The 12,851-nt window shown below is 46.4% G+C and overlaps 1 protein-coding gene across 1 annotated transcript in view; it reads left to right on the forward strand.

Annotated features, from left to right (window-relative positions):
- LOC112245567 (proteoglycan 4-like) overlaps positions 1–12,851 on the forward strand; it is a 35,562-nt gene that overhangs the window by 15,466 nt on the left and 7,245 nt on the right. Inside the window, exons 2-3 of the mRNA XM_024413677.2 lie at positions 4,659–5,383; positions 5,685–5,775. Coding sequence (XP_024269445.2) covers positions 4,750–5,383; positions 5,685–5,775 — 725 coding nt within the window. The 5' untranslated portion in view covers positions 4,659–4,749. The remainder of the gene's footprint in view (positions 1–4,658; positions 5,384–5,684; positions 5,776–12,851) is intronic.

Genomic DNA, 12,851 nt, shown 5'->3' on the forward strand with positions numbered 1-12,851 from the left:
GACCAGCGATGGGCACAAGTAAAGCCAGGCCAGTGCCCATTCTGCCCACGGCCAAAACATCCCCCTTTTATCCTGCTGCTGTCTACCGAACGCGGGTACAGCACCTGCGCGTTAAATCCGACTCCTGCCCGGCCCGCTGGATTTAGTTAGCTGGCAGTCGTCTCTCTGACGTCCCTCATCCCGCTATCTCCCTAACGCTTCGCTACGTTGGTGTCGGAGCCCATCCAAATGCGGTAGCCACGTTGTTTGAAACACCGATTATTGAGTTGAACTTGTGATATTGTGAAGAGTTGACAAATTAGTCAAGTTTAGCCATGTTTCCTCCCCAAATTAGATTGATGATAATGCTGAATGTGCTAGGTCTTTGTGAAACTCTACTGGCCTCTAACTCATGGGCAATAATCCAAACTTGATTCAGCCAAGTCATTGATAACAAATTCTGTTTCACAACCTCTTGGGTCATCAAGATTTGAAGTATGCTATAATATATATATATATATCATTGACTAATGTAGAGATCTGTAAGAATAGCTTGCAGCTCTGGTGTAGCCCTGCTCAGTTGACTGAAGGCTGCAAACTTGGCCCCTCTCCTCGTGGTGCCTTTATCCTCCCTGACCCCTCTCTTGCTCTGTGCTGGAGATATGTAACAGAAGAGAGAAGAAAAGGGAGGTGGCGGCCAGCAGCCTTTCTGCCTGCAGTTGGAGCCAGAAGGACGAGGAGAGGACAAGAAACCATGGAAAATGGCACTGAAGGCTTTGTTTGTCCTCTCTGGTTGAAATAGGGGTCAGACCATTGGCTTGGAGGGAGAGAGATTGAGGGAATTTGAGAGGGGTGCGTGTGTTTTGGGGGAGAGGTGTTGGTATTAGTTCTATTGGCCGTCCGCTATCAAACTGGCCCAGCGAGTTCCACAGGATCTCCGCAAGTGATTTGCTTGTTAATTTGCCTTTTTAGTCCGGTCATTTGCCAAGTGACCCTGTCTAAAAGGCTGTTAGGCCTTGTGTGTCGCTCAAACAGGTCAAGGCCAAATGGTATTGAAGGAAAGAAATTCCTCTGTAAACATAAAAATGTGTGAATAAGTAGCAAACTGAGGTTCGTGTGGGGAGTTGGGGACAAGGTGTTCCACTATGGTATGTGTCAATGTTAATACTGTTGAAGTCAAAGTTTACATACACCTTAGCCAAATACATTTAAATTACATTTTTCACAATTCCTGACATTTAATCCTAGTAAAATGTCCCTGTCTTAGATCAGTTTATCTTAAGAATGTGAAATGTCAGAATAATAGTGGAGTGATTTTATTTCAGCTTTTATTTCTTTCATCACATTCCCAGTGGGTCAGAAGTTGACATGTACTCAATTGGTATTTTGTAGCATTGCCTTTAAATTGTTTAACTTGGGTCAAATGTTTTGGGTAGCCTTCCACAAGCTTCTCACAATAAGTTGGGTGAATATTGGCCCATTCCTCCTGACAGAGCTGGTGTAACTGAGTCTGGTTTATATGCCTCCTTGCTCGCACATGCTTTTTCAGCTCTGCCCACAAATGTTCTATAGGCTTGAGGTCAGGGCTTTGTGATGGCCACTCCAATACCCTGACTTGTCCTTAAGCCATTTCGCCACAACTTTGGAAGTATGCTTGGGGTCATAGTCCATTTGGAAGACTCATTTGCGACCAAGCTTTAACTTCCTGACTGACATCTTGAGATGTTGCTTCAATATACCCACATCATTTTCCTTCCTCAGAATGCCATCTATTTTGCGAAGTGCACCAGTCCCTCCTGCAGCAAAGAACCCCCACAACATGAAGCTGCCACCCCCGTGCTTCACTGTTGGGATGGTGGTGTTCGGCTTGTGAGCGTCCCTCTTTTTCCTCCAAACATAAAGATGGTCATTATGGCCAAACAGTTCTATTTGCTTCATCAGACGAGGACATTTGTCCAAAGAGTACGAATCTTTGTCCGCATGTGCAGTTAGTTGCAAACCGTAGTCTGGCTTTTTTATGGTGGTTTTTGAGTAGGGACTTCTTCCTTGCTGTGTGGCTTTTCAGGTTGTGTCGATATAGGACTCGTTTTACTGTGGATATAAATATTTTTGTACCTGTTTCCTCCATCTTCACAAGGCCCTTTGCTGTTCTGGGATTGATTTGCACTTTTCTTACCGAAGTACGTTCATCTCTAGGAGACCGAACGGGTCTCCTTCCTGAGCGGTATGATGGCTGTGTGGTCCCATGGTGTTTATACTTGTGTACTATTGTTTGTACAGATGAACGTGGTACCTTCAGGCGTTTGGAAATTGCTCCCAAAGATGAACCAGACTTGTGGAGGTCTACATTTTTTTTTTCTGATGTCTTGGTTGATTTCTTTTGATTTTCCCCTGATGTCAAGCAAGAGGCACTGAGTTTGAAGGCAGGCCTTGAAATACATCCACAGGTACACCTCCAATTGATTCAAATGATATCAATTTGCCTGTCAGAAGCTTCTAAAGACATGACATCATTTTCTGGTATTTTCCAAGCTGTTTAAAGGCACAGGCAACTTAGTGTATGTAGACTTCTGACCCACTGGAATTGTGATACAGTGAATTGTAAGTGAAATCATCTCTGTAAACAATTGTTGGAAAAATGATTTGTCATGCACAAAGTAGATGTCCTAACAGACTTGCCAAAACTATAGTTTGTTAACAAGAAATTTGTGGAGTGGTTGAAAAATGGGTTTTAATGACTCCAACCTAAGTGTATGTAAACTTCCGACTTCAACTGTAAGTAACTGAATAGAGTTCCTGCTTGGCCTCTAGGTTTCCCCATCTGCTACACTGACGGTTCAGTCAAAAACTATTAATGATGACCTCAGTCAGATGGCTTCTGCGTAAGTGTCTCTGCTCTCCCAGTCCCCTCTTCCATTCCTCTCTCCCTTCCCCCACTTGCTCTCCCTTCCATTTCTTCTGTTGCTCCCTTAACTCACCCCCTCTTTGTTACGCTCTCTTTTCTTCTTGCTCTCCTTCCTTTTCCATCTCTTGCTCTCTCCTGCTTGCGCTCCACTCTTGCGCACACTCTCTTCCTCCACTCTTGCACACTCTCTTCCTCCACTCTTGCACACTCTCTTCCTCCACTCTTGCACACTCTCTTCCTCCACTCTTGCACACTCTCTTCCTCCACTCTTGCACACTCTCTTCCTCCACTCTTGCACACTCTCTTCCTCCACTCTTGCACACACTCTCTTCCTCCACTCTTGCACACACTCTCTTCCTCCACTCTTGCACACACTCTCTTCCTCCACTCTTGCGCACTCTCTCTTCCTCCACTCTTGCGCACTCTCTTCCTCCACTCTTGCACACACTCTCTTCCTCCTCTCTTGCACACACTCTCTTCCTCCTCTCTTGCACACACTCTCTTCCTCCACTCTTGCACACTCTCTCTTCCTCCACTCTTGCACACACTCTCTTCCTCCTCTCTTGCACACTCTCTCTTCCTCCTCTCTTGCACACACTCTCTTCCTCCTCTCTTGCACACACTCTCTTCCTCCTCTCTTGCACACTCTCTCTTCCTCCTCTCTTGCACACACTCTCTTCCTCCTCTCTTGCACACTCTCTCTTCCTCCTCTCTTGCACACACTCTCTTCCTCCTCTCTTGCACACTCTCTCTTCCTCCTCTCTTGCGCAGCCTGTTTGTTGAGCTCCAAACACAGGTTTCTGCTCAGACCATCTGTTGACTGAGAACATATCTTATAGCGTATCGAGGGGGTAGAGGAAAGAGGAACAAGTGGCTAAAAATAAAAGGAGTGAGAGGAAGGGGGGTATACTGAAGAGAAATTAACTATTGTTGTTGGTGCTGGGGCAGTTGGACAGGGGGAGCTGGAGGAGTGGGTGGGAGGGCTTGAAATGGGAAGGGGTGGTGGGTGGAAAGTAGAGTATATGAGGAAAAAGCAGCAATGGGGAGAGGAGGCCACGTTGGCTTGGGAAGGCAGGGTTCGAGGGGCTCCAACAAGGCTAATGAGCCCCAGATCCTGCTCATCCAGCACCCCCACCCCCAAATGTCCATCCACGCCCTACATTTGTTTCGCACAGTATTGTCCATTGAGGCCTTCCAGAACCAGTGTATGACTTTTCTTAGTAATCGCTGGCTGTCACCGTGGTAAGTATCTGGGCAGCAGAATCACAAACAAATGGGATGTGTGGTCCTGGTTTTCCTGTCTCCGTCTCCGTCTGTCGATTTGTAAGGCCTTGCGGTCTCTCCCTCCCTCTCCATATATGCTGGAGGACATTTTGTTTTCTCTTATTGCATGTCAAACTTTTTTTTTTATAGTACTCTGACAATTTTTATTCATGGATTGTAATTGTCTCTGTTCTCAGTCTCTGTGATCCTCACGCTGTCTGATGGCAATACAGTGTGAGTGATAAATCTTCATGTTGGCTTCCCTGGCTGCTCTCCTGTTTTTCCAGTAGTTTCGAATTCCTCGGCGAGACCATATGCCTCATGCTGTTTCCGTTGGTTCTGATGTTTTTTTTAAACTACTTGTCTACGACTGCATGGTTTCATGTGTGGCTATTCTGATAATATACTTGACTTCTGCTACCAGTATTTGTAGTTCTATGATAAACAAACTTTTTTTTTTTCACACCAATTTCAATGTCAACATTTCGGAATCTCTCTTCTCCCCATTCAGATCTGTGAGGTTGTTGACAAGACGTTGGTTCCACTCCGGTTTCAGTGTGTTTGTGATCCGGTGAGTGAGACCGTTGCCGGGCCTACAAGGGATGAAACCGGATGGGGTTGCCATGGAGCCCACAGAAGCTGTAGGAGCCGAACCCTCGGCCCAGGGGATGGCCACCAACGAGATGCCCGCCCAGCCAGCCCCTTCAACTTCCCCATCCCCTCCATCACAGCCCGAAGACACCCAAAACAGCACAGCGCAGCCTGAAAACCCTACAGCGCCCCCTGTGTCCAAGGAGGTCAATGGCAAGGCAGCAGCTAAACCCAAGGCTAAGACCGTGGGCTTGGCTAAACAGCGGCCAGGCACAGCTGGAACCAAGGCCACAGTGGGTCCGGCGTCAGGACCCAGCACTTCTCGTCCGGGCATGGCCCCAAGCCACATGGCCAATGGCTTAAAGTCCACAGCTAGTGACCTGGCCAAGAAAGCAGCTTTGGACAAAAAGAAGACCACCATCGCAGCCGGAGCATCGGCGTCAGCTGCAGCCACGAAGAGGTACGTGGGGCCGGCCACCGCTTCCACTGTCAGGACCCAAACTAAGGTGGCTGACAGGAAGGCTGTCGGAGTCCCCAGGTCCACCTCTGCTACCAGGACTGCGGCGATGGGTCCTGGCACTCCAACGAGGAGACCTCCTGCTGCTGGTCCCATTAATGGGGCCGGGGCCAGACCCAAAACCACAGGTGAGGACTATACACACAAACAGACTGCCGAGTATTTAGTCTTGTTAATCATGTTTTGGTTAGACACAGCTTTTTGTTTTCCTTTGTCCCGTGTTGAGTCTTTAGTCACTGTCCTATGTATTTTAGAGCTCACACAAACCCACCTGTGCTTGGCTGCAGACACATTTGCTCTCAACTCCTACTACACCAATCCTTCATCCCAGTCCTCTGTCCTCACTCCCACCCCTCATCTTCATTCCACCTTTTTCCTCCCCCAACTCTCTCTTCATGCACTTTCTCATTTGCTCTCCCTCTCCTCCAGCTTCCAGACTTGCAGCCTCAGCTGCCCCCAAGCCTTCCAGCACTGCAGTCACGGCCAAACCCAATAGGACGACGGTTTCCAAGACAACCAGGTAAGGCAGCCTATCCCGTGACTGCACCACCACCGGGAATGCAAAGTGATTTACCGGGCAGTGACATTTGTGGCTGGCAGATATGCATTTGAATGAACTCGAGGGGAAAAAACCAAGGCACTGTTTATAGTTTAAAAAACCTCTCCCCTCACATACACAATGCAGTCACCCAAGATCTGAAGAGCCGCTTTGCACAAGGCCCTAGTCAGCACCACCGTGTTACTGAATAACATGGGTTATTGCCCCCAGGGCAGGGGTTATTCAGTGGGGCTCTGGTCGCTCTCTCGCTGGGACTATAAAAAGTTTGGGAACCACTGTTTTAGACTATTGGGATACACCCGCTATACAGTATGGCTCTACACCTAATCTCTCGTGGACAGACTACATTAATGGTAGCGTAGATCTGTCCTGAGACAATGGCGCGTGAGATAATGAGCAGCATTAGTTCTAGTGCTTTGGACAAATCAAGATTTTGCACATGTTTGCATCTTTTGAATTTTGGGAGTGTACATTTGTCCCATAGGCTTGCCTGTAACTTGCAAAGAGAGAGGGTGGAGCTCTTTGTTAGGTTTCAGGTTTCGGTCTTCGTTCTATCTTCTCTTTACGTGTGGACCCAGAACTTAGTCGAGTGAGTTTGTTGGATTTGTTTTAACGATATGGACAAGCAGTATGTCACTGTGTGTGTGAGATCATGCTGCTTGTATTTGACGACAGGAGAAGCAGTATGTCACTGTGTGTGTGAGATCATGCTGCTTGTGTTTGACGACAGGAGAAGCAGGTTGTGTGTGTGTGACAGCCAGACTGTCTCTCCCTCCATGCTGGGCCCTGTTCCTTCCTCCCTGGGTGAGCCAGGGCTAGTGAACAGGCCTCTCCCAGCCATAGCTGTGACTGCTGCTGCCCTTCCATGAGTCTGGGCAGGGCAGGCGGCACGGGGCTCATATATAAAATGAATAAATGTAACATGACTGTTCCGTTTCCCCACCTGCAAAAAAACGTCTGACGGCCCATAATGCAAAACGAGATGAAAGAATGGCCTATAGTACGTTGCCATAGTTCCACATTGGCAGAGAAATAGAGTTTCCTTAAACTATTCATCTTAATTGCCCTAGGGGGTGAAATAATCAATTGTACTGGATAAGAAGCAGATATCAATATATTGGAGACAAATGGGTCGCAACAAAACAGAGATTGGATGGGAGCCTCAGAACAAGGGGATTGGGTAGTTTGGCAACTGGCAAGGTGAGTTATGATATTAGATTAAAGGGAAAAGGGTTGTCGACTAAGTTAGCAGATGTGCTGGTAGCTTGAGGCGTCGCAGAGCTGTTTTAACAGCTGGCCTCACGTGCCATGCTTCTGGCACACACACTGCTGGGTTGTGTTCAGTAGGGCAATAACATTTTGAAACTGTGAAAGGGGAATGTTCTACCTGAACTTGTCCAGTAACAAATGCTAATTTTTCTTTCTGTTCCAAAATGTTTTGCTACTGTGTTCCCTACTGAACATACCCCAGGTGAATGAGTCCACCAATCCCCTAATGCAGTGGTTAACAAACTTTTTATAGTCCCGTAGCCCTTCAAACATTCAACCTCCAGCTGCGTACCCCCTCTAGCACCAGGGTCAGCGCACACTCAAATGTTGTTTTCTGCCATCATTGTAAGCCTGCCACACACACTATGATACATTTTATTGAACCATAAGAATGAGTGAGTTTTTGTCACCCAGATAGGCCAGTCACGTGAGAAACTCAGACAAGTGAAAATAATGGTCAGTAAAGAGAACTTTAAGCTCGTCTCTCAGTTAAAAAAAACGTGTAAATTCTTTGCCCCTTGATAACCAGAGCACTTCTGTATGTTGTCAAAGCGTTACATGGTCGCTGCCCATATTGTTAAATAATGCAGAAGATACACGAGAGTTCAGGGGCCTTGCTTTAACAAAGTTAACCATTTTTCACTGTAGTGTCCAAAACGTCTTTCAAGCTGTCAGGCATTCCTTTGGCAGCAAGAGCCTCTCGGTGGATGCTGCAGTGTACCCAAGTGGCGGCGGGAGCAACTGCTTGCACGCGCGTTACCACTCCACTATGTCTCCCTGTCATGGCGTTTGTGCCATCAGTACAGATACCAACACATCTTGAACACAAGTCCATTTGTTACAAAGCTGTCGAATACTTTACAAATATCATCTCCTGTTGCCCCCATAAATGTAACGGACATATACCAGGAGCTGTGCCAGGCCTGCCATGTCTGTTGACTCATCCAGCTGTAACAGACACATACCAGGAGCTGTGCCAGGCCTGCCATGTCTGTTGACTCATCCAGCTGTAACGGATGGAATTCACTGGCTTGTATGCAAAGCAGTAGTTGTTTCAAAACATCTCCTGCCATGTCACTGATGCTTCATGAAACAGTGTTTGATGAAGGCATTGTCTGTATAGTTTATTTTGGGCCTTTTCCCCCAGCATTGTCCCAGACAGATCCGCGGCAGCAGGAAGAATAAAGTCCTCCACAGTAGTATGGGGCTTGCCTGTTCTAGCCACTCGGTAGGTCACCATATAAGACTCTTCCAGCCCTTCTTATTAATGGTATCTCTTGCTTTTGTCTTACTACCCAAAAGTCGTCTTAATTCTCGCTCAAACTCACATGGCTTATTTTTCATATTGGCATGTTTTGTTTCTAAATGTCTGCCCAAGAGTGACTTTCATAGAGTTGTGAGATGGTACTTTTGCACATATAACACAGTGGCTGAGGAAAGGCACTACTTCCAATATAAGTGAACCCCAGATCAATTTATTTCTCATCATATTTGCGATTCGATGGTCCAACGTCCCTGTCTGTTCAGTGCTTTCCCTGGTAAGGGGGCAGTAGCTCTTCGGTTGCATCAGATTCACAACTGTCAGTGTCCATGTTAGCTGTGCTAACAACAATTGTAGAATTACTGATGCTAACATTGGATGTGCTCGTGGAAGCAGAACAACTTGTGTCGTCGACAGGTGCAGGTGTAGTACTGCTGGTAGTAGCAGTACTACCAGTAGAGTTGGTATGTGTCTCTATGGATGCGGGCCTTAGTTAAAAAAAAATATTTATCCATTTTCGAGCAAACGAAATGACCAGCAGCTACGTTTGGCCACATACGGAGCGTTAGTGGATTTCTGCGAGAGTGTAACGGTTAATGTGATTGGATGATAATTATTTGACTAGGCTAGCTGTATTTGATGTTATTTCGCTGAATACCTAGGTGGTTTCATTTTATTTTTGGCAGTGAAACTAGGCTTTTTTTCTTTTTTACGTATTTAAAACAAAATAATTTTAAATGTGAATCATCATACCCCAGTTTGGGAATACCTGCCCTAATGCATCTGTATCCTCTCCTTTTCTCTATCTGGAGACAGTGCCCTTGTCCTGTTTAAGCAGTTTGTCCGCCCAACCCCCGTTCCTCCATCTCTCCTCCTTTACTCCTCCCTTCTGTTTATGTACAGTACCAGGAATTTAGCCAGCACCCTCTCAACCCTCCCGCTGCTCCCCTCCCTCCCCCGTGAGGGGCATCTGTCATTTTGGTGGGCCGACTCCCTCTGAGAATGGGAGGAATCTAGGGTGTTGTTTAAGGTGAGGTCATGTGTGTTGAGTCATCCATATGGGAATTTGTCAAAATGGTTACTGTAATGAAATGGCAGTTACACCTCATATTAGATGACAATCTATGCAGGTCGGATACCTTTTCACTTGCAGTCTGACTCAAACATGCATAATAACAGAGTTGTTGAATAACTAAAAGGAGACCATTGACTGTCACTCTAGCTCTTGTGCAATGCAGTCACACAATGTTCCTGTCCCAGCTTCTCTCTCCCCCTTTGGGGATGTAACCATGCAGTTTTGGCCCCAACCTTGGCAGGGCATAGTTACTGTTTCGCGCAGATGCCTTCTACACATTAGGATAGTATAGTAACCAAGGCCTCAGTAAATGGGTTGTCTCTGGTTGTTGCTAACCCAACATATATTACAGCCTATTGTATTGTTGATGTCATCACATGGTGTATAAATTATTTTTAATAGCCATTGAATTCCTTGGCGACATCTTGAATACACCTGTTGGTTCTTTGTATCTCCAAACCGGCTGTGAATCTATTGCACCACTAAGGCATATCAACCAAGTACTGGCTTTGAATCCCTTGTTGACACTAACCAAACCCTTGTAGCCACAACAAATATACCAAAGCCGCTGAACTACAGTGCCACCCAAGCAATTAATACTGTATGGGGAGTCGCATCCCTCCTTGACTCCCTCCGTGAGGATCTCTCTGTCTCTGTGAAGACGAGATGGAGGGTTAAGGCTGTACGCCCAGATGACTGGCCTCGCCTCCCCTCCCTTCCATCTCTCCCTCCTTCCTTTCAGAAGTCTCTCGCTCTCCATTCCCCTGCCTTAATTTAGTGCTCCTGACGTTTTGCGTTCCCTACGTGGAACTTACCCAGACAGGAAGGCAATCTGCTTCCATGTGCTTTTAATCATCTGTCCATTCTCTCCCTCTTTCTTCCATCGTGTGGTTCATTCTGTCGCTCATTTCATCACTGCGTGCCTCAGTTTGTCATTTTCTTTCCCTCTCAACCTCTTTTCTTCCTTTCCTCCCTCCGTTTAATGCCGTCTCGTCTAACACGGCTCACCCCGCTTGTCTTCAACTAATTCCCCCATGTCATCTGAAGGTACAGCATGCCCGCTTTCATGTTTCGCTGCTCTTTACCGTGCAATCAAGGCCCTGCTCCCTCTGTCCCATCGACGCACCCTATTACAGTATAATAATAGCGAAACCTGAAGGCCTTTGAGTCTCCGCAGCCTTTGTTTTGATCCTGCTAACAAATGGAAACAAATGGCCATTATTGGGCTGAGTCGCTGTGGGAGAGGCGTTTGTGTGTCCAGGCATGTACGGCCGGACCACTTCCGTAAGTTTGTCATTGTGAGTTAATCTATGTTGTCGGCTGTGTCCAAACCATGGCGAACCAATCAGCAGAACAGCATGACGGATATTGGTGTAATTGACTGAATCGCAACAATGTCACAAAGCGGTCAGCTCCTCTGACGTTTCCTATCCCTTTTTGTTTTAGACGCTGTGTACGTATGAATCTGTTCTATAGAAACGATATGCAAAGCATCGATTTTGCACAAATACAGTGCTGCCCTTGTTTCATTACACCTGGTTCTTAAGCAACTGTTTTGAATGTAGGTTACTGTAGCACTTTGGAGCATAGGCTACAACTCATCGCACAAGCCTGTCAATGTAAACGCCTCACACCAGTCTGTACATGTAGACTGCACACACCAGTATCACACACACGCATCCAAGCATAGCTCTGTAGATGTTACTATTCCCTGCTCCGCTGTTGCATAGCCTAAGGATAATCGGCCAAGTGTGCTCATGAATGCAAGGGCACTAGGGCATACAAACACGCACACTTGACATTCTGTCCACTCAGCAGTATGCAGGGGGATGGGCACTGCCTTGCTCTGGAAATGGTCGCGTCTGGATCCTGTGGCTTTTCCACAGCTGTCTGGCACCTGTTTTAAAGTGTACGAATGGCAGATCTAGGATCAGCTTACCCCCGCCAAATCCATAACCTCAGCCAGGAGAGGGGTAATTTCGAAACTGACCTCGAATCTGTTAGGGGCTATACAGTCACCTGCCACAACAAGACCACTTGGCTCTTCAGGTCAGGAGGTCAAACGGTAGACTAGAGGGATAAAGGAAGAGTGCAAGAGATTAAGTATTGCCCAGGGTATGTTCATTACATTTTCGCAATGGAAAAGGTTTTGCAACAAAAGGAAAATGTGTTTTATTAGACAAGTTACTATTAGACAAGTACAGTGCCTTGCGAAAGTATTCGGCCCCCTTGAACTTTGCGACCTTTTGCCACATTTCAGGCTTCAAACATAAAGATATAAAACTGTATTTTTTTGTGAAGAATCAACAAGTGGGACACAATCATGAAGTGGAACGACATTTATTGGATATTTCAAACTTTTTTAACAAATCAAAAACTGAAATTTTGGGCGTGTGTTACGCACGCCTCTATGAAGAGGGAACACAACACCCTGCTACAACTAAACTCTCCGTGAAGCGAAAAAGGTATGGACTGTAGGTGCAAGTAAGAATGACAACAGGCAGAATGTGGTACCGTTTACAAGGACTTTATTCCTTTACACGGTAATATGGGGAAAAGGGGCTGGACGGAACCAAAGCAAAGAAAGTAAATCTCAAAGCCCCCCCCCTCTCCTATCTTACCTGCCTACCCACTACTTACCTAATTTAGCACCACCTGGTGCCCTAACCAAAATACAAGGGGTGGTCCGCCCAGGTCTTACCTAGTGTGTCTAGACAGCGAATATGCTACGAGTATATGTATGCCCGCGGGCCTCTTGCCTAAGCACTCCCTAGGTGCCTTCCCCTTCCCCCTGGGAACAAATGAAACAGAATATTAAACAATTTTAAACAAACTAAGAAACAAAAGGATGTCAAATAAGCTCTATCTGAGCAACAAACTCATAGAACATACCACTTTCCAACAAAATCAACCTCTATCACAATCTCAGCAATCCCTACCTCCAGCAAAATCTCTACCTCCAAAAAGAAGAGATCTCCCCCCCTGAACAGAACACTGGCTTTTATAGTGTCAGAAGGAATGGGTAATTGGAGACAGCTGTGTCTTGACAAGGGGGCGGGGTCAGCTCTCCAATTAGCCCTGGAGTCGACCAATCAGCTGCTTGAGGGATTTCAGGAAGCCATTTCCTGAAATAAACACATGCAAATACACAAACTACAACACATAATCTGGGGAACGTAACAGCGTGCAAAATTATTCAGCCCCTTTACTTTCAGTGCAGCAAACTCTCTCCAGAAGTTCAGTGAGGATCTCTGAATGATCCAATGTTGACCTAAATGACTAATGATGATAAATACAATCCACCTGTGTGTAATCAAGTCTCCGTAAAAATGCACCTGCACTGTGATAGTCTCAGAGGTCCGTTAAAAGCGCAGAGAGCATCATGAAGAACAAGGAACACACCAGGCAGGTCCGAGATACTGTTGTGAAGAA

This window comes from Oncorhynchus tshawytscha, linkage group LG02 (genome assembly GCF_018296145.1).
Source record: "Oncorhynchus tshawytscha isolate Ot180627B linkage group LG02, Otsh_v2.0, whole genome shotgun sequence".
NCBI lineage: Eukaryota > Metazoa > Chordata > Actinopteri > Salmoniformes > Salmonidae > Oncorhynchus > Oncorhynchus tshawytscha.